The following is a 23,649-nucleotide window of genomic DNA, read 5'->3' on the forward strand; positions in this document are numbered from 1 at the left end:
GCTTGCAGGTGGGATGGATTGGGTTGGGATATCTGGTCAGCATAGATGGGTTGGACTGAAGGGTCTGTTCCCATGCTGTACATCTCTATGACTCTATGATTCTAGTGTCCACTCATATTGAATTAAAAACCAAAACTGAGATTTTTCTTGATAGAAATTGTTCATGATGTAATCACAGTTCTCTTCCAAACTTTCTCCTGATCCCAGCTGTCTCCTCTTCATGAACACACAATCAATTAACACCATCACATATTACTAAATTAGCTTGCATTAACAGGTAACATACTATTTGTAAATTGTTCCCATAATTTCTGTATTACAACTATGTATACACTTCAAAAATAATACTTCCTTAGTGGTTTAAAGAGTATAATTGAATGCTTGCCTTGATTATGATTTATTTAATTATGTATTCATCATTACATTAATATAAAATGATGTATTATAGAATACACATGACATGAGTATCAGTGTTTGAATGTGAAAGTATGCAAGAGCTGAAAATGTAAGAATTTATTAGCTTTAGGAGGTGTAAATTCTTGATACTTGTCAGTATCTAGGTTCAATTAACTGAATGGCATTGGGCTATCTAAATTGTTTTGTCATCTCAGACGTTACCAAGAATAACTTCACGCTGTATTACACAAATGAACATTAACAAATACTAAAATTAATGTTGGAGGAATCACCAATCAATCATCAACAATAACTTTGTAGTAACTTCAAAAATACAGCTGCAAAATCTGTTGTACTGTCACTTGAAACACATTAGAGCCCAGTGATATGAAACATGATCCAAATATTGATCTTAAGTAGTAATTGTATAATCTAAGTTTATACTCAATGTTGGCACAAGTTAACATTCTTCCCTTTTATTGATAATAGACAAGAGTCAATAATCCTGTGAAGGTTTGTAGCTCAGGTTGAAGTTTTGGGTATAGGTTTGCTCGCTGAGCTGTAGGTTTGATATCCAGACGTTTCATTACCTGGCTAGGTAACATCATCAGTGGCGACCTCCAAGTGAAGCAAAGCTATTGTCTCCTGCTTTCTATTTATATCTTTCTCCTGGATGGGGTTCCTGGGGTTTGTGGTGATGTCATTTCCTGTTCATTTTCTGAGGGGTTGATAGATGGCATCTAGATCCATGTGCTTGTTTATGACGTTGTGGTTGGAGTGCCAGGCCTCTAGGAATTCTCTGGCATGTCTTTGCTTAGCCTGTCCCAGGATAGATGTGTTGTCCCAGTCAAAATGGTGGTTTTTTTCATCCATGTGTAGGGCTATGACAGCTATGCAGCACAGACGAACTTCAAAAAACAGAGGAGAACCACCTATACGATGTATTCAAGAAGAATGGATACTCAAAAAATACAGTGCACAGATTCCTCAAGAACAAACCATGACAAACAGACAAAACACAGCCAGAAACCCTAACCACCTTACCGTACATCAAAAGAAGTTTCAGAAATGACAGCCAGACTACTGAGACCCCTCAGAATCCTAGTAGCACACAAACCCACCAACACTCTCAAACAAAAACTAACAAACTTAAAAGACCCAGTATAACCCATGGACAAAACCAACGTCATCTATAAAATTCCAAGCAAGGACTGCCACAAACACTACGTAGGACAAACAGGAAGAAAGTTAGTCACCAGGATACATGAACACCAGCTAGCCACAAAAAGACACAACCCCCTCTCCCTCATAGCCCTACACACGGATGAAAAAGAAAAACCACCATTTCGACTGGGACAACACATCTATCCTGGGACAGGCTAAGCAAAGACATGCCAGAGAATTCCTAGAGGCCTGGCACTCCAACCACAACGGCATAAACAAGCACATAGATTGAGATGCCATCTATCAACCCCTCAGAAAACGAACAGGAAATGACATCACCACAAACCCCAGGAACCCCATCCAGGAGAAAGATATAAATAGAAAGCAGGAGAGAAAACAGCTTCGCATCACTTGGAGGTCGCCACTGATGATGTTACCTAGCCAGGTAATGAAACGTCTGAATATCAAACCTACAGCTCAGCGAGCAAACCTACACCCTAAGTCAATAACCCTCCAGCTCAAAAATAATATTTAAGATATACCTTGTTTTTGGCACATTGAGTGCAGAGATATGAGTACAACATGAAAAATAAAGTTAAAAATCACACAACACCAGGTTACAGTCCAACAGGTTAATTGGAAGCACTAGCTTTCAGAGTGCCGCTCCTTCATCAGGTGGTTGTGCATCTCCAAAGCATGAAAAATGGCAGACCTTGCACAATGCTATGAGCAATTCTACAAATTAAGGTGTTTCAAATTTGCTTCTAAAGCAACACAATTGTGATTACACTGTGCAGAAGTTCTAACACAATATTTCTTCTAGATTTTATTTATTAATTTATGGTATCCCTAATGACAAGCCTCTCACATATTCAAGTTCACTTAAAGTGACACTTATGAATTAAATAGGTTGAACTTAAGAACAATTCTAAGAATTTGAGAATAATAGTCTAACCTCAAAGAAAAGTGTAGTGTAGTTGTATTGCTTAGTGCAGTATCCTACATCATTTTTCAGTCACAGTGCCAGCACGAAAGATATTAGAGTTGCCAAATATGCATAACTATTACAGTTTCATACTGTAACCCTGACTTTATAATTATTGATCTTGATAGAATGTGTTCATAAATCATTGGTGCCAACTCCAGAAACTGTATCCCAAACCAGTATCTAAACTGAGAACCTCGCTCTTTTTGTTTCTTATTCTTACAGCTATTCAAAATGGGGCCAGATTTTAGCCACAGTGGAAAAGCTTTTCACTGTTACAGTTTACTCATTGTAAAGTACACATGACCACAAAATCATTCATTCATTCATTCATTCATTCAAGAATCCAACCTGGTACCTTAAGAAAACTTTTGATCCATAGCTACATCATGTCAAACTCCTGGTTCTCTGTAAATGCCATGATTTGATACTTTATAATGTGTATTTTGTTATTCAAATTAAAATGTAGTAACAGACAACTAGATGATCCTTAAGCAATCACTGATGCCAACCTATTAGTAGTACCCTTTTGATATAACTCATGAATGACAATAAAAACTAAACTGGTCAAAACTCTAATATTTTAATATAAGTGTTAAAATGTTGAATATATGATGCACTAAAATTATCAACATGCTTTGAAGATAGTTTTGATAAGTCTAACATTGCATGGTAATGCCAATGATTGCTTAAAGGAATTGTTTCAATTTTCTGCCACAAATTTGGCATAAGATCCATTGGCAAAATGGCATAAGCCCAATTGTGTTGGGTCTCTGCAATTCCCAGGAGTTTCAACAGTGGGACATAGATTCCATCCACTTCTGATAGGACAAATGACAGCCAATGCACAAAGCCATCTGTAGAAACTCCACAAGATATTGGGGCCACATTTATGATGGGTAGTATGGCAAATGAGTCATGCAATGTAGTTAATTACTTGAGTTATTACGATAACATTGAATAAGTTTGATTAAAGTTCAGGCTTAGCGATGTTGTCATGCATTTGTAACTCCAGCCCAGGAATGTAGATTTATGGAATTCTGTCACTGTTTCCCTGATAAACACAGCCAGCTTTCTTGAGAAATTTTGTGCACAGGATCTGATTTAGTTGTATGACAAGCCTTTTATTCCTGGGACAATTATTGTAAAGCTTCTCTGGACACCGTACAATGCCAGCACATATTGGACTCAAACTGCTGACAATATTCCAAATTCAGTCTGATCAGAGCTTTATACAGCCTAAGCAATATATCCCTGTTTTGTATTCCAGCACTCTTGAAATGAATGCTAACATTACATTTGCCTTCTTAACTGCCAACTGAACCTACATGTTAAGCTTGAGATAATCCTGATCTAGAACTCCCATGTCTCTTTGTGCTTCAGATTTCCAAAGTGTTTCTCCTTTTAGAAAATAGTCTGTGCCTCTATTCTTCTTACCAAAGTGTAAGACCCCATACTTTCCAACATTGTATTCCATCTGCCACTTCTTTGCCCACTTTCCTAATCTCTCCATGTCTTTCTGTGGCCTTCCATCTCCTCAACACTACTTGTCCCTCCACCTCTCTTTGTGTCATCTACAAACTTAACAACAATGCCCTCAGTTCTTTTGTCTAGATTGTTAATGTATAACATAAATCGTTATGGTCCCAACACTGAGCCCTACAGAATCTCACTAGTCACTGACAACCATCCTAAAAAAGACATCTTTATCCCCAGTCTCTACCTTCTGCCAGTCAGCCAATCCTCTATCCATGCCAGTCCCTTGTCCCTAATACCATGGGTTATTATCGTGTTCTCAACACAAGACAAGACACTAACCAAGTGGTCTCACAAGCACATAAATGCAATGAATCAATCTAAGCTTACAATTCCAATATGCTGTATTTCACGGATTGTTCTTCCCTCTTCAATAATCCACTTCTGTAGCAGAACGTAAAACAAAGAACTTGAATACTACAGATTGATCAGGAATGCAGTCTAATAATTGGTAACACTTGTGTAAATAGTAATTCCAAATATCAAGTGCTACATTATTCTGAAGGCAAGTGTTATACATTATGCACCAAACACAACAGTTTTTCAAATACTTATCAGTTCTGATAGTACAATGTAATACAATGCAAATAAACCCTGGAAAATATAAGACTAGAAATCCAAAACAATGTCATAGTCCATAATGATATTGACAAGGTGCAGCAGTAACCTCTCGATGTCCATCTTACTGCGAGAGTTTCATATCAGACACAATACAAACACTGCAGTCTGAAATCTAGTTTAATATTAATGAGGCTCTGCATTGAGTTTGTATTTTTGAAATTTAGTATTGAATCATTTCAATTTTTGAAAAGACTTGTGCCAACAAACATTTCTAAAATGAGTACTTAGCTATCTGGGAAATAATGCCCTGTCTGTGCATGAAAATCTCTCTCTTTGCATAATAACTGTGCTATAACTTCGGATTTACTGCTTCATACACTAAATTGTCCCCATTAGCTAAAATTACTGTCACATAATTTACATAGACTTTTTCCTTCCAGTTTAACCATAGATCCTTGATGTGCATAACATATTCAATACAGCTGAAGGAGCAGTCACTTACCCAGGTGGGCAAATGCATCCTGACAGACACGGCATGGATTCTGGACATGTAATGTTTAAGAGCAGATTTTCACAGGTATCTTGACACCCTGCTCCTACACTGGTCTCAAAGCCAATCAAAGGAGCACTGCAGTTAAAGTATATTTGGCCAGGACCACATTGGGAATCTGTAGAATTATGAAAATGGTTAATACTTCTTTTTTATTGTTTTTACTTCAATTGACCTTGTTTTTTTAACAAAGACGACAAGCAAAATGCTACTTGATGGTTCAAACATTCAATTTTATTTTGTAACTAAGACAATTCTCAGGACACAAATCATTTCATTGTATTAAGTTTAAAATTAGATGTGAGTTGAGTGAGGAGTTTCACAAATCTTTGTTCAATGTAATCCAATCTCAAGACTTAGAATTTGTCATTGTCAAACTCTTTCCATTAATGAAGAAAGTACTTTCACACATAACTTTGGGATGTTTGCTGGTTTTAGATTAGATGACTTAGTGTGGAAACAGCACTGTAAAATTAGTTTTGTTATGGTTGATTTTATACTGATCAGATTTTCAAAATCAATGCCAAAACATTTGTTGATGATACTTCTGTCTCAATCTTACCTCATTGGTATCAATAGGATAAATTGTTCAGAATTGCAAGTTTTGTCATAAATTACTGGAAGTATTGGAATAGCAAAAGATTTACAAGTGCAACAAACTTTGTAAATCATTGGAAGTATTAGAAAAATAAAAATTCAAATGATGTACAAATTGAGCCCTTAAAAGTTCAAGAATTATGCTAGTGACATTGGTTTAATGTTTTTAAACAACAGTTTGGAATAAGTCAAAGTTTCTAAATAATGGAACCAATACATGCTTCATTTGTATTTGGATCAGTTGCTGAAATTTACTGGAGAATTATCAATTGAAAAATAGCCATCAATTTCATTGGTGCACTGCATTACCATGCTGTGTTCATTTCCAATGATCATTTATTCAGGGACAATGATCACTTATTCAGATCCAAATTTATTCAAAGAGAAAACAATGGTAGAAATTGCAGTACATATTTGTGTTAGTGATATTAGTTAATAAATGCAACTATTCATAAATCAATTCATCTCTATGATATTTCTCAGCTTACCCATCACCGCTTACTTTTCACTTGTATAGTATAAGTTATTTGTGAAATGTGTTCCATTTTTCACTTATAAACTGTATATTACTTCATTCCATGAGCAATTTAAATTTATATAGAGTCATAGAGATGTGCAGCATGGAAACAGACCCTTCGGTCCAACCTGTCCATGCCAACCAGATATCCCAACCCACATTCCATACACATACCACCCTCCGCGTGAAAAAGTTGCCCCTTTGGTCTCTTTTATATCTTTCCCCTCTCACCCTAAACCTATACCCTCTAGTTCTGGATTCCCCCACCCCAGGGAAAAGACTTTGCATATTTATCCTATCTATGCCCCTCATAAATTTTGTAAACCTCTATAAGGTCAAACCTCAGCCTCCGACGCTCCCTCCCTATAGCTCAAATAGGGAGCATCCCTGTAAATCTTTTCTGAACCCTTTCAAGTTTCACAACATCTTTCCGATAGGAAGGTGACCAGAATTGCATGCAATATTCCAACAGTGGCCTAACCAATGTCCTGTACAGCCGCAACATGACCTCCCAACTCCTGACCAATAAAGGAAAGCATACCAAAGGCCTTCTTCACTATCCTATTGGTATTACATATATTTTAAGATACCAAGGACTTTGTTTAAAGTTGAAATATACATTTGATGTTGGAATGCAATAAATTATTTAAGCCTAATAATCTTTAATAGTGCTTTCATCTGAACACCCCCATTGTAAATTCAGCCGTATGTTATTTTTGCAAAATGATCATAGTCCCTGACGTATACAGAGAAGTGTTTTACAATAGTTGTGCTACTCTTATCCAGTCAAAGATTCTACATCTGTTAAAGTAGAGATATTTATAATTCACAATAGAAGAAAAAGGCTGAGAAAAGCAGGAGAGATATATCAATGGCAAGGAACTGCAGATGCCAGGAATCTAACATAAAAGGAGAAAATGTGAGAAAGACTCAGGTCAAACCAGTACTGGGGGAGAAAATGAACAAATTAATATTTTGATGTGGTGCCTTCTTCTGACTGGCAAAACAAATCAAATCTACAGTATACTCCATGCAATAACAATGTCAATCTGCAATAACGATTATTTTGTTAACCTTGCCAATTTTTTCCTTGTTATTTATCATATACTTGGAAACATAGTAAATATTAATATCCATTATTTCACACTATCATATACTGTTATATACACTATGGACTGATGTTAATATTCTAGATTACCTCCCAAATTCCTTCACTAACCACACTCCCCAGTGCCTTCTAGACCTTCCCCACTAACCCTACCCACCCAACTTACCAGTGGCTTAGTAATACAGGTTTTTCCCCTTGGTGCATTATCAACAGCAGTCACTACTCCCCATGTAACTGCCTACAATGGAGAACTGCCCAGCTCTGATTTGCCGCTATTTCTAGGCAGGTAGGATTTCCACCCTACATCCTAAATCCCAGGAAACATTTAAGACTGGTCAGTTAAGTGATTGATCTGGTAGAAGTGACACCGATTTCCCACCAGTTCTCAAACCAATGGGCTAAAGCTGTGTCAAATATCTTCAAGTCATTCATTTTTCTTTATCAAATAGGATATCAGGGATTGGAATAACAGATGATTTTTGGAAAGCAGACAATTTCTGTAAACTAGTAAAATACTAAGTATCTAATTTATTCCACGTCAATCCTTCTGGTCAATTATCTAATTTTACAACACCAAACAAATGAATTCTCCTCAGACATAAAACTTACCAAGTTTTTGACTCTGAACCTGCATGAAACCTTCGGAGCAAATCCTGAAAATTATTACAAAGATTGTTACTTTCAAACATTCAGTTTTATGAATAAAATTATTCCTAGTTTATAATTAATACTCAGAAAATATGTGAAGCATAATCCAGTTCATCAATGGGCAAAGTGTTCTGTAACCGCTGAGCAGGAATTAAGGATGACTTTGTGTTTGCGTTAAGGTCTTTTTACCTGAATTGAAAAAAATATATACAGCATCTTCTGTGATATTCGTCAGGAAAATTCTTCAGTTGAACAAAAATATATTTACTTCTTGTGTGTACACAGCAAAAACTTGCACCCAGTTGAAACTTCAAATAGCCATCTTCATTTCACCCATGTGTGAATGCAAGTTATGCACTAAATAACAGCCTTTCACTGAGCTGTCAAACTTGAATCAATGAATGAGTCCAATTAATTAACTGAGGGTATGACCTTGGTAAAGTTGCACTAAAGTGTTTTTGTTTGAAATTGCTGTCTTGGGAGTGATATTTTTGTTTTCTGGAGCGAACATCAGTCACGATGTGGTTGGTAGGCAAGTTTTGTACAACTACTTGTGATCAATGAGCACATGCATATAAAAGACATGTTGTACAGGTGTACAGGATCCAACAACTGCCCAGTTGAGGTAAGCCTGAGGGCAGGCCCTGAGGAAAAGGGAAATGGGAAGTGAGGCCAAGAGCTGTGGGGGTGGGAACAACATGGTGCTGGAGTGCAAGGTCTGGAGCCCAAGCTGTTGGGCTGGGAAGTTGAGTTGGGGAGGAGCAGTAGTGAGGCTGTGGTGGGAGTCATTCAGGATGGTGGTCGGGGTTCTGTGAAATGCAAGCCTGCAGTGAAAGGAGGGTCTGCAAAGTATTGTGAGGGTCTGATAGAGAGAAGAGAATTTATAAAAGGGGAAAGAGGGCCTACAAAACCAAGAGAGCAATTTTAAATTTTTCAGCAAAGAAATACTCTAATAACAAGGAATCAAGAAAATCTAAGTTAAATGAATTATTTACAAATGAATGTGGTCTTGAGTTTAAGACTACAAGAATCCAGGAGCTACTGTACAGAGTTAAAAGCAGTGAATGTTATTGCAGTGAACACTCTCATTTAGAGAATTTTGACTTGCTTTATTTTAAAAAAACAACCATATACTCTGAATGATTATTGAGAATAGTGACAAATTCTTCTTTTTCTGTTTCTAAGAGAGTCCAAATCCCTCACATGTCAACACAAATACAGAAAGCACATGATTGCATCACTGAATGAAGGTGTTAATCAGAATTTTTTTTTAAATAAGCTCTTGAAAACCAAAATGGAGGTCACAAAAATTGAAAAGTCACCCTTGAGAAAACTCCTCCCCCCCAAAAAAGTCGTGCATTTAATATTTCTCATAGAAATCAAAGCAGGAAGTTAAAAACATTAAAACATTTTGCAGTTTGAAATTTTAAATAGAAAAATTGTTATAATTGGTTTAAGTTCACAAAACCTGAAATAAATAACGAATATGGATATTTTGGTGTAATGAAGAAATTTGACACATCCGAGATGTATAATTAGCTTTCAAAGTAAATATGATCAACAGTAATTGTTGAGTTAGTACATGGTTAAAAATCTCAATTATACATTACTCAACATGGTGTTTCTTTTTCCAGGGTTTTTATAATGAGACTAACAGTTTTAAGAGTGGACATCTCTTCATTTCAAAAAATTCCCAGTGATTGCAGGCTGCAGTGACCTCAACAGTGCACCCTCTGGAGACATGCAGAAACAATAACAGCAAGTTCTAGATTTTCTGATAATGTACACATGTGGAGACTTCTGAGGTCATGGAGTGTTTCAACAGAATAATGGTGAAGCTAACACTAAGTTCCTCATCTATTTCTGTAGGGTGTGTGAATCACCTATTGCAACAAGACTAAAAACCCAGGCAAGTTAGCCTCAAGCAGCCAATGGATGGGCAATATTTTTCTTCAGATTTTTCACTGCCAAGTACCTTTATTCCAATGTGAACAGCTCAGATGAAACTTGAAAATCCTTTTTTTCATGGTTGTGTAACTGTGATTAAGATCATAGAATCATAGAAACCATACTGTGCAGATAGAGGCCATTTGGCCTATCAAGTTCACACTGACCCTTCAAACAGCATCCCACCCAGACCCACTCCCCTCACTCTATCCCTATAACCCTGCATTTCCCATGTGCCAATCCACTTGACCTGCACATCATTGGACCCCAATGGAAACTGATAATCTGTCATTTGTTTGACGCATTTAACCCTTTCCTAAAAGATCATTCTTATTTAGTTATAACTGGACATTGTTCAATATTGGAACAATGGTACCCAACAGCAGAACTGATTACACATCTCTATCAATCAAAGAAGAAGATGAACAGAGAACACTGTATATTCAATATTGAAAGTATAAAACCTTGGAGAAATACCATTGAGTAACCATTGCTTTGTTAATTTGAATAATCACATTAAAGACATAGAAAAAGAATAGATTCCCAAATGAGCACATGGAATGTAAATGAACTTCTCACCCAGGTAAGAGCAGAAAAATTTTAGACTTAAATGACCCAATTAAGCCAGATGTTTCCATTGCTACATTGTAAATAAAAATAAACGGGAATTCCAAAAGATAACTATCTTTCTCTATGATATTATACGAGAGCAAGTGAAGGCAAGTATTTCTTGACTATTCCTTGTGTTCAAATACAATATAAATAAATGTTGCAAGCTGAATTATAAATTGCAGTTACTCACCATATTCCTGAGGAACTAATTGCCACTTCTCCAGGTGAATATTCTGCACCCATAAAATAGCAAGGACAGTCAGTCCTGTAAAAATTCAATTGCATAATTTCAAAACTTGCTTCTACTTGACCTACTCTTGGGAAATAAAGCAGGGCAGGTGACTGAGGTGTTGGTGGGGGAGCACTTTGGTGCTAGTGACCATAATTCTATTGGTTTTAAAAGAGCGATGGAAAAGGATAGACTGGATCTAAAAGTTGAAGTTCTAAGTTGGGGGAAGGTTAATTTTGATGGCACTGGCCAAGAACTTTCAAAGTTGATTGGGAGCAGTTATTTGAAGATAAAGGGATGGCTAGAAACTGGGAAGACTTCAAAAATGAGGTAACAAGAATCCAGAGACATTATATTCTTGTTAGGGTGAAAGTAAAGGCTGTTAGGTGTAGAGAATGCTGGATGACGAGAGAAATTGAGGGTTTGGTTAACAAAAAGAAGGAAGCATATATCAAATATAGACAGGAGAGATCAAGTGAATCCTTAGAAGAGTATAAAGGCAGTAGGATTATACTTAAGAGGGAAATCAGGAAGGCAAAAAGAGGTCATGAGTAAGCATTGGTAAATAAAGTTAAGGAGAATCCAAAGGGTTTTTACGAATACATTAAGGACAAAGGGTTACTAGGGAAGTGAATAGGCCCCTCAAAGATCAGCAAGGCAGTCTATGTATGGAGCTGTAGGAGATGGGGAGGATGTTATCGTTCTGTTCGCCGAGCTGGAAGTTTTTGTTGCAACATTTGATGAAACGTTTGCAACAAAAACTTCCAGCTCGGCGAACAGAACCACAACAATGAGCACCCGAGCTACAAATCTTCGCACAAACCTTGAACAGATGGGGAGGATTCTAAACAAGTAATTTTCATCAGTGTTTACTGTGGAGAAGGACATGGAAGATATAGGATGTGGGAAAAGAAATGGTGACACCTTGAAAAATGTCCATATTACAGAGGAGGTGCTGGATGTCTTGAAACACATAAAAGTGGATAAAAACCCAGGACCTAATCAATTGTGCCCTCGGACTCTGTGGGAAGTGATTGCTGAGCCCCTTGCTGAGATATTTGTATCATCCATAGTCACAGGAGAGGTCCTGGAAGACTAAAGGTTGGCTAATGTGGTGTCACTATTTAAGAAAGGCGATAAGGAAAAGCCATGGAACTATAGACTGGTAAGCCTGACATCAGTAGTGAGCAAGTTGTTGGAGGGAATCCCGAGCGACAGGATGTACATGTATTTGGGAAGGCAAGATTAGGGATAGTCAGCATGGCTTTTTGCTTGGGAAATAATGTCTCACAAACTTGAATGAATTTTTTGAAGAAGTAACAAAGAGGATTGATAAGGGCAGAGCAGTAGATGTTATCTAAATGCCTCAGGGAGGCGTTCGACAAGGTTCCTCATGGAAGACTGGTTAGCAAGGTTAGATCTTACGGAATACAGGGAGTACGAGCTATTTAGATACAGAACTGGCTCAAAGGTAGAAGATAGAGGATGGTTTTGGAGGGTTGCTTTTCAGACTGGAGGCCTGTGAGCAGTGCTGGGTCGACTGTTTTTCATCATTTATATAAACGATTTGATTGTGAGCATAAGAGTTATAGTTAGTAAGTTTGCAAATGACACCAAAATTGGAAGTGTAGTGGGCAGTAAAGAAGGTTACCTCAGATTACAACGGGATCTTGATCAGATGGGCCAATGGGCTGAGGAGTGCAGATACAGTTTAATTTAGATAAATGCGAAGTGCTGCATTTAGGAAAAGCATATCATAGCAGGACTTATACACTTAATGGTAAGGTCCTTGGGAGTATTCCTGAACAAAGAGACCTTGGAGTACAGGTTCATAGTTCTTTGAAAGTAGAGTTGTAGGTAGATAGGATAGTGAAGAAGGTGTTTGCTATGCTTTCCTTTACTAGTCAGAGCATTGAGTATAGGAATTAGGAGGTCATGTTGCGTTGTACAGGACGTTGGTTAGGCCACATTTGGAATATTATGTGCAATTCTGATCTCCTTCCTATTGGAGGGATGTTGTGAAACTTGAAAGGGCTCAGAAAAGATTTATAAGGATATTGCCAGGGTTGGAGGATTTCAGCTATAGGGAAAGGCTGAATTTACTGGGACTGTTTTCATTGGAGCGTCGGAGGCTGAAGGGTGACCTTTTAGAAGTTTATAAAATCATGAGGGGCATGGATAGGATAAATAGACAAGGTCTTTTCCCTGAGGCAGGGGAGTCTAGAACTGGAGGTCATATAGATTTAAGGTGAGAGGGGAAGATATGAAAGAGACCTAAGGGGCAACTTTTCACGCAGAGTGTGGTGCATGTACAGAATGAGCTGCCAGAGGAAGTGGTGGAGGCTGGTACAGTTACAGCATTTAAAAAGCTTCTGGATGGGTATATGAACAGGAAGGGTTTAGAGGGATATGGGCCAAGTGCTGGCAAATGGGACGAGATTAGGTTAGGATATCTGGTTGGCATGGACGAGTTGGATCAAAGGGTCTGTTTCCATGAGTACATCTTTATGACTCTACAGTACAATCATTTTGTTTTGTAACAGGGGAACTGCATGAACTACATATTGCATTTTTAAATCATTGACTAAAATTATTTTAAAATGATGAATAGAAATACAACAGTCCCAGTGAAGATAACATTCTTGCTTAACTCATACTGGAAGTGAGTGCTTTTCAATCAGTTTTATGCCATACCATAACATGCAAATTATATTATGCAAAGAAGTGCTGATTGCCAGGGTATAAGACATAATTAATATTTGTGATACAGTTCTTAAAGATTCAAGGTGATGTATAGCTTGACTTAACAAGTGAACCAGAGAAAGCAATAACATGATTCAGCTAAGATACAACATTAAATGTCTATATTTATCACAATTTAACATGGATTCTGTGTTTATAAAATAATCGTACTTCAAGCTTTGAGGAAAAAGCTGTCTAATGTAGCAGATTGCTGTACAGATATACCTTAGTCACAGTCTAAGGATGCAGGGTAAACCATTTAAGACTGACTTGACAAGAAATTTGTTCACCCAGACAGTAGTGAGTCAGTGAAAAGCAGTCAAGACCAAAACATTGTATGATTTCAGAAAGGAGTAGGATATTGTGTGTGTGTGTGTGTGTGTGTGTGTGTGTATGGGGGGGGGGGTGCTAAAGGGATCAAAGGAGATGGGGAAAAAAATCAGGAACAGACTTAGATGAACAGCCCTGACCATGATGAAATAGAGACAAACAAATCACAGATGCTGGAATCCAAGGTAGGCAAGCAGGAGACTGGAAGAACACAGCAAGCCAGGCAGCATCAGGAGGTGGAGAAGTCAATGTTTCAGGTGCAACCCTTCTTCAACATGGGTACAGTTGAAATGCTGACTTCTCCACACCTGGATGTGGCATGGTCATAATGAATGGCAGAGCAGGCTCCAAGGCTGAAATAGCATACCCCTACTTCTATTTTCTATGCTTCTGTACTTGGTGTATTGCAACAAAACCTAAACATGTCAAACCAGCCACAGGCTGCTGTGCCAGTATTTCATTTTGATTATGAGGGTCCTACACACTGGCTTTTGAGAAGATCAGAATAGTTAAAAAAAAATTCTCCTTGGTTTAATATCAGTATTTCCAAATAACCACTAGCTTCTATATTTTAAGCAGTTATTCTAAAGACATCTATAACCATTTATTAAAATAAACACTCATTATAACTGTTAAAATATTGTGAAAATGCTGCCATTTTAACTGCTTTACTTGTCTATTAACTCACTTAAATGATGAGAAAAGGATATATGTTATGGAGATGCCTCTCAAATAGCCACTAAAAAATGCAGGAAGAGATTTGCTGAAGTGATGAAGGTCTAGTAGTTGGGAGTTTTCAGGTGGACAACTTGCTCGGGCAGGAAGTGGAATTTCCTTGCAGTATTGCCTGGCTGAGCATATTGAGAGTCAGCAGGTGGCTGGGAACAAGGAGAAAACAAGAGTATTTCCATACTGAGGGGGCCCTGAGAAAGATGAACATTACGCAAACTTAAACATGGAGCTAGCAGACAGGGCAGGGAGAACGGAGGAGAATTCCCACTTTGGGTTTGTGGCAGCCCACTTTCCGTGGCATGGATCCTCTGGTTCCAATGGGCACCATTAAAGGCCAATGAGCGATCACAGGGGAAGGAGTTAGGTGCTCACTGCCAAACTCCCAAGGCCCAGTTATCTGGCTCTTAATTTGACTAGATACTAAATGGAAACGGACAGCTGAGCCAGAGCCATTCCCAATACTGGGAATCATCTTAGCGGTGCATAAATCAGCTTCGGAGTGCTTGTGGGTTATCCCGGGTCAAATGATTATGAATTGTTATATCATGGAGGGTAATGCAATATTTGGCTTGATCCCATTACTATTTAGATTGTCACTGAAGTCTGCAATGAGCTGACCTTCCAAATAAAGTAAGTATTTAGATGATCAACTGAGTCAAAGCTACAGGCCAAGTGCTAGAAAAATATGACTAGATAGGTGCTAAATGACCAATGTTCACATGATGGGCAGAAGGTCCATAGCAGAGACTGTATACAAGAGGATCTCTGGCATTCTGCATACCCCGGGTACATAGAATTCTACTCACGGTTTTCTACTTAAATTCCATTAAGTTCTTGGCACCATTTATATTCTATGTATCACATAACTGAATCATTTCTTAACTTAAAGACATCAGTTGAGTTTTTAGCTGGTGAACTGGAGTAAATTCTTTTGTAAAAGAATGTGTTGAAGAATTACTGGTTGTTTGGCTGCACAGAACTGCAACATAAGATGGGTACATTCCATAAACAGTACTGTATAACATAACAACTGGGAGTGCTTCCAAACACTAGGACCTTATTAACTCCATTAACTGCACCAAATGATCTGAAAGAATATGAACCTGTGCAGGATTGTGAATACCACATTGATAAATCAGCAGAAAAGTATGAAAGTCACTGTAATGTGACACTATTGACTACTAATCAACCCACTGTGTGGAAAATAATGCCTTTGACATTCAGCTATGCAGAGAAATGTAAGTATTTTTTGTGTTTCAGAAATATAGGCCAAATACTTATTGCACACAGAGAAGGAAAGCCTTCAGCCATTACTGTGTACAATCTAAGCATAAGTTGAAATTATGATATGCAGTTTATTGCTTATTTTAGGTTCAAAGGAAACATATTAATTTGCACATTTGCAATTGATAGATCAGTTGCATAATATAGTGCAGTCCAAAAAAAGACTAATCAACACACCAGTGCATGGCTTCAATCCTGCACATAGAGTCAAGCATGGAAGGAGACCTTCCCCCATCATGTGGACATTGGTCATTATGCACTATTCTAGTCATATTTTCCAGCACTTGGCCTGTAGCCTTGATTCAGTTGATCATCTAAATACTTAATTATTCATTTATGGGGTCAGCTCATTACAGACTTCAAGACAATCTAAGTAATAATGTGATCAAGCCAAATATTGCATTATCCTCCATAGTTTGGGAGAAGATTTGTAGCTCGGGTGCTCGTTGTTGTGGTTCTGTTAGCCGAGCTGGGAGTTTTTATTGCAAACATTTCGTCCCCTTTCTAGGTGACATCCTCAGTGCTTGGGAGCCTCCTGTGAAGTGCTTCCGTCATGTTTCCATGTCATGGAAACATGACAGAAGCGCTTCACAGAAAGCTCCCAAGCACTGAGGATGTCACCTATAAAGGGGACGAAACGTTTGCAACAAAAACTCCCAGCTCAGCGAACAGAACCACAACATTATCCTCCATGATATTACAATTGACCATCATTTGACTCTGGATACCCCTCAAGCACTCCTGACAAATGTTATAACTTCCCCTTCTATTCTTTCCACTAATTCACAGCATAATAAGAAAATAACATCAAAATTCTGATTTGAATTGCTCAAATGATATAACCAAATAAAGTAGTTAAATTCTCCATAACAGCACTCACAGTCAATCATTTTCTAATTCACAATTTTGGCACTTACTCCCTCACACACTTGCTTGTTCTGGTGTTGTAATATGTACCATCAGGGCAGTCGCATCCTTCAGCACATTCATCAGAACAATCTTCTGGCATAGATATCGACTGGCATCTCCGGTTACAGAAAGATACACAGGTGCCATATTTCATTGTGTCTGGACACTGAATGGCTGCAAGATTAAAGCATACAGTTAAGAGAGTACAAATTAACCATGAAATTTCGGGATATTTCCAATCAGGCATAAGAATTTAATTGTTTCATGAAGCACAGATAATGCCATTAGTAAGCAATAGTGAGCTGCCCCAAGTCAGTCAATGTTGCAAGATCAATATTTCACAAGTAACTGATAACAGAGAGAAAGGAGGGGTTAATTTTCTAAATTGGACTTGGGAGCCTGCTGACTGGGTCATTTTCAGATTCCAAACCTGTGCCACAAATGTATCCTGAACTGGTGCTGACAAATATAAAGGTCTTAATTAAGCCAGGTTCCCAATGTGTTAAACCAAACTTCAGCAAGTGATGCGAGTTGCTTGCACAACTCAAAGCATCGGCATACAGCAAATACTGCCATGCAGAAGTAAACAAGCAGGACGTTGGCCAGCAATCTCACCGAGCATGGAAGTGGTCGAGCAGCTAAATGTAAGGTAATGCTCATGATCTGGCAGGAGAAACAGCAGCTCCTGAAATTCTTCAGGGTAAAACAACACACATGAACTTTTACCAGCTTTGAATCTGACACTGTGTATTAATGTATACCAAACCATTGAGGTTTAGTGACTTCAGCTTTGACAATTATATTCCCACCTTCCATCCTGTTAACAATCTCCTCAAGCTTAAAGGACAATTAACAAGAGATATGTGGGTCCCTTGCATCCTCCCTACCTTTGCAAATTTTATCATATTTCTGAGGCAGCGGGATCAGTGCCACCCTCTGCAAATGTGATTTTCAAATCTTATTGCATTTGTTCTTGAACTAAATGACAATTGAAAACTTTTGCGAAGGAATGTCTGCTGAGAATGGAAAAAAGCATGCAACCATCCTGCAAAGTACACCCACACAAATATACCTCACAAAAGCAAGCTGAGATCTTCCACTGATGGAAATGTCACCTTACTTTTTGATTTACACCCACAAACAGAAGTGCTAGTTTTTAATAATCAGAATTAAACTATTATTTCACAGAGAACTTGAAACCATAGTTTGAATTTTGATCTCATCATTCTAATGTTAATTTTATTCATACTATACACCACATGCTGCATAAATATTTGATATACCTTTGAAAATGATCATAATTCACAATGACAAGGTAATGTGTTATGAGCAGAATTAGTTTTATGTTATAACTATAAGCTCCTTTCTCAGTTTCAATAGGCTAGATTTACTGTAGCTATAATGGGTGGGAAATGTATCAAACAGGCCCACTTAATCTTTGGAGGTAATCCATATCAGTGGTGTACAAACCATCTCTGATGAGGTGGGAGGACACATGGGGCTGACATGGGGTTCCTGTCCTCAATCAATAGGATGTTAATTAGGCTCATTAATGGGCCTACTTAGGCTCAATGTTAATGGGTATATCACCAGGAGCATATGTGGACCAAGTAGCCTGCACTCTTTGAAAGCCACCAAGAAAACTTTGTTGGGCCAGCAGCCTCTGTGGGAGATATCCCCCTGTAGTCAGTACCTAAACTAGGGACCCAGATTGGTTGGAAAATCCAACAATGCACACTGAATTGATTTGACTGAGCCCCCACAATAGAACTAACAGGGGTTCCTCAGCAGTTCTCTAGCTGTTGGAAAGACTCCAATCAGCCTAACAAAAGCGAGATGAATGTTTCTTTTGAAGTATTCTCTCAATCAGTGGCTACATTTTTGTGGAAAATTAGAATTTATGTCTCACAAGTTGTGATAAAATGAAGTCCATTTCTACCTTGAAATCAGTTTGGAGATTGAGATGCACATTTTTTCCTGTCCAGAAGCTTCATTATCTGTACTGATACAATGCTTCTGGCATCCAAACTTGAACAGTCAAGTTTTTCCCTCTCCCTTATATAGATGGTAGAATTTCCTCACCAAATGAAAAAATATTTATACTTTTAAAATTTTCCTCCATGACTCAACTTATTAGAACAGTTCCCACTGAGCACTTCCAGCATTCGTTTGTCATCCAGTCCTAGACCACTCCCCCTGGTGATGTCAGGACCCAAGGTCACTATTTTCATTGTGTAAATCTAGATCTAGGTCAGATATCTGGAGGAGAATTTGGTTTTGACTTCAGACTCATGCTGAAGAGCTAGATGTGTTTCTTAATGGGATGAATATCACCTTTGCAAAAGATGGGTATTCCAGGAGATTCAGGGCCAGGGACTGGAATGGGAATGGGAAAGGATGGAAGCAGTGGGTGACAGCAAACCAAAGTGCCTTAATTACTATTGAGATAAATATACTTGAAAAACTTATGTTCTGGTGATGACCGTAATGGATTTCTTTTAGGATATTTGTGAGGCCATATGAAAACCTGGTTGGAGAAATCCACTTTTATGGAAGGGACTTCAAACAGGTTATGGAACTCTTACTTATATACATAAAGCAGCTACTGTACGTTTGGGCCCTCTGCACTCTTTATAGCAGATATTGCACCTTTGGCTCACAATGAAGTGTACTTTCCACCTATCACACTGGAAGCTTAGGTGCTCATTGGGTACCAGAAAAATGAGCACACCATCAAAATTTGGGACTGATTCTGCACTCTTTCAAAGCCAGATGAAATGTACTTTATTTTGTTTTCCTATTATGTTAGTTATCAGAGTTATAAGTTGTTAACTTCCTAGCCCTGTTGAATATGAGCTGCCAACCACAAATATGTTGAGCAGCACTGAATGATGGTACAGACGATGATAAAATAATGCTTCGTTGTTGATTTGATCTTGAGAGAACTGGCAATGCCATGTGAATAGCTTCTGAAAGAATTGATTAAAAAGAAATAGCAGAGACTCATCACAGCTATTCTACCCAGTAATAGTGCATAAAACAGTAAAATTAAAATTCAATCTCGCAGCTGGATTTGATGGTATATGTTGTGGGTCATCTAAACACCAGAACAACCATTTCCTACTCTGGCTAACCATTCCCACCATTCAAGTTGAGGACTGAATGTAATACCCACAATAGACATTAGAGTGATAACTGTGCTTCAGCAAGCTAGCAATTTACCGGTCATTGGTGTGACAGCAATCCTCACCACTGATCACCTTGTTGAATGAGGTTGTCTGCACTACTGTTCACTATAGGGGTTGGTTTGCTGTTATGTTGCAGTAGAAACCTAAAGGCCTATTTAGTAGAGGAAAACCGGTTGCTGGTTCAAAGGGAGGAAGCTATTTTTCTTGAGGTTCTGGATGGTAGGTGTTACTCCTTTGAGATCCCAGGCTGTTCTCCCACCACATCTGTGTTACATTATCAGAGTGAGTGATGATTGAGCTATTACTTGGCATTAGCCCTTTCAGACCCTTACATGGCATCTCACCCTGCGCTGTTTCTCTCTAACATTTATGAAACACCTGTATCTATAATTACTTTCCCCACTAACTCATTCTTCTCCAAGCATCTGATTTCACAAATTTATGTGATCTAGAGATTTCATTATTCTCCCAAAATGTTCTATCACAAAAGCTCAAGTAAGAAATGATGTCCACCATTTTTGTCCCTGGATGGTGCCCATGTAATTCAGATTACGCTGGAAGGGGAAGATTTCTAAAACAATGGGTGAAGCTTGTTAAGATAACAAAAAAACAATGATTTACATATAATTGACCTACAAGCATCAAACAAAAATGATGTTTTGCCTGCCATAAAACTGAGTATTAGAGAAAGTGAGGATTGCAGATGCTGGAGATCTGAGTCGAGAGTGTGGTGCTGGAAAGCACAGCAAGTCAGGCAGCATCCAAGGAGCAGGAGGGTCAACATTTCGGGTATAAGCCCTTGATCAGAAATGAGGCTCATTCCTAATGAAGGGCTTATGCCGGAAACATCGATTCTCCAGTTCCTTTTATGCTGCCTGACCTGCTGTGCTTTTCCAGCACCACAATCTCGACATAAAGCAGAGTATTATAATATGAATTTCAGTTGTGGTATGATGCCAAGCATCTGCATCCCATTGACAGTTCATAGTTGGGCAACCTACCAACCATCCTCAACCAAACTGGCCTTGCAAGCCTCAGAACAGCAACTAGCAATAGATGGAATTCCACTTTTGGTCATCATCAATTTAACAATCTAGACTGTGGTAAAACTTACACCAGAAACTAATTTAAAATTATCAGTCAAGCTGGCAATATGATGTAATTGCACGTGCTATAAGTGGGTATTTTATGTAAACAAATCATATACACTACCTTTTTCATTGAAAAAGTCGGTCATGGAGACAACTAAATTCTGCTGTCTCCCCTAAGCAATAGCCTGTCCAATTAGCAACTACCTATCTGGACTGTGAACTAAAATTAACAGTTAGGGCTTATGCCTGAAACATTGATTCTCCTGCTCCTTGGATGCTGCCTGATTGGCTGTGCTTTTCCAGCACCACACTCTTTGACTCTGATCTTCCAGCATCTGCAGTTCTCACCTTCTCCAAGTTAACTGTTCTTGCTGCATTTCTATATCAATAATTGTTTAAGACGTCAACTTCCTCTTCTCATGCTACATAAGAAACAAACTTTAAAAAGAGACATCAGTTCAAGTAGTAGTCCCACTGAGTGCAAGACAAAAAGCTTTGACTTTTTATCTCCTTTTAGGAATGCTGCAGTCTTTAAACTTGGGAAATTGGGATATTTTAGGATTAACGACTGTTGACTTTCATTCTGTTCCTGAAAGTAAGAGGTCTGAAAGTTCCTTTTGTCCTGATGTTCCTTTTTGGTTTCATCTCAATCAAACAGTGGAGGATATTGATCTGCCAGGGAATAAGATTCCTGCAATGGCTTCTACTGTACAAATAATATAGGATCACTGCTAATCTACAACTAGTTCAATTACAACCTTTTCTATCTATGTACTGCCCTTGGCCTAAATGTGTCAACTGTTCACACAACCAATCCTTCACTATAAATATCAGAAACTAAGTAAAAGTTGCATCAATATGACAAACTTGGTTACAGAAATTATAAAGACTTGGGTTGTACATCTTACTCCTTCGAGATACTATGACATTATCATAGTGCCTGTTACTGGGAAATGGTTTAAACATTAAACCTTTCAGACCTTTCATCCTTGTACAACATTCAGCAGCCTGTGTGAACCTTATCATGAAATCAAGGTTATGACAATGAATCGGATAATGAAATCTGGGACATTGGTTAAATACCCAATGTCCTGTAATAACTAGCTTAAACTGAAGACTTATTGCAACTCACAAGTCTCTCTTGCTCTTCCTTCAAAATTTTCTTATTGTTCATCATAAATATTCAAATTGAAATCAATATGTCTTTTACCATCTTCAACATCAAAGTTATGCTATTTATTCTGTTAGTCCTCCTAAATTCAGGTTTATAATGATTACCTCCTGATTCTCTTCAAGTTTCCTCACTTGACTTTTCATTATTGCTGTTCATCTTGATTATTAATTAGGAAATAAATTGTAGTGGTTCTGTTCGCCGAGCTGGAAGTTTTGGTTGCAAAAGTTTCGTCCCCTGGCTAGGAGACATCATCAGTGCTCTGGAGCCTCCTGCGAAGCGCTTCTTCGATGTTTCTTCCGGCATTTATAGTGGTCTGTCCTTGCCGCTTCTGGGTATCAAGTTCAGCTGTCCGCTGTAGTGATTGGTATATTGGGTCCAGGTCGATGTGTCTGTTGATGGAGTTTGTGGATGAATGCCATGCCTCTAGGAATTCCCTGGCTGTTCTCTGTCTGGCTTGCCCTATGATAGTAGTGTTTTCCCAGTCAAATTCATGTTGCTTGTTGTCTGAGTGTGTGGCTACTAGGGATAGCTGGTCGTGTCGTTTCGTGGCTAGTTGGTGTTCATGTATGCGGATTGTTAGCTGTCTTCCTGTTTGTCCTATATAGTGTTAGTATAGACGTGATAGCACAGAGAACACCGAACGGAGAATTCTCCACAAGGGTACACAGGAAAACAACACACACAGACCAAGTCCTAAACTATGAAAGTAACCACCCCAACACACACAAATGAAGCTGCATCAGGACACTATTCAAAAGAGCTACAACACACTGCAGTACACCAGAACTGCGAAAAGAGGAAGAGGAACACCTATACAAGGTATTCGCCAAAAACGGATACCCGCGCAACTTTATCAACAGATGCCTAAGAGATAGACCACGGAACGAGGACATGCCACAACCAAAAGGACTAGCCACACTACCATACATCAGGAGCATTTCAGAACTGACAGCCAGACTACTGTGACCCCTAGGACTCATAACGGCACACAAACCAACAGGCACGCTCAGACAACCACTTACTAGAACAAAGGAGCCAATACCCAACATGAGCAAAACTAATGTAGTTTATAAAATACCATGCAAGGACTGCACAAAACACTATATAGGACAAACAGGAAGACAGCTAACAATCCGCATACATGAACATCAATTAGCCATGAAACGACACGACCAGCTATCCCTAGTAGCCACACACTCCGACAACAAGCAACATGAATTCGACTGGGAAAACACTACTATCATAGGACAAGCCAGACAGAGAACAGCCAGGGAATTCCTAGAGGCATGGCATTCATCCACAAACTCCATCAACAGACACATCGACCTGGACCCAATATACCAATCACT

The 23,649-nt window shown here is 38.5% G+C and overlaps 1 protein-coding gene across 1 annotated transcript in view; it reads right to left on the reverse strand.

The window, feature by feature from the left end:
- The window catches only part of otog (otogelin), a 211,317-nt gene that overhangs the window by 142,963 nt on the left and 44,705 nt on the right, over window positions 1-23,649 (reverse strand). Inside the window, exons 15-16 of the mRNA XM_060838635.1 lie at window positions 16,896-17,021; window positions 5,145-5,310 (exon numbers count right to left, since the gene is read on the reverse strand). Of these exons, the coding sequence (XP_060694618.1) occupies window positions 5,145-5,310; window positions 16,896-17,021 (292 nt within the window). The remainder of the gene's footprint in view (window positions 1-5,144; window positions 5,311-16,895; window positions 17,022-23,649) is intronic.

This window comes from Hemiscyllium ocellatum, chromosome 18 (genome assembly GCF_020745735.1).
Source record: "Hemiscyllium ocellatum isolate sHemOce1 chromosome 18, sHemOce1.pat.X.cur, whole genome shotgun sequence".
Lineage (NCBI taxonomy): Eukaryota > Metazoa > Chordata > Chondrichthyes > Orectolobiformes > Hemiscylliidae > Hemiscyllium > Hemiscyllium ocellatum.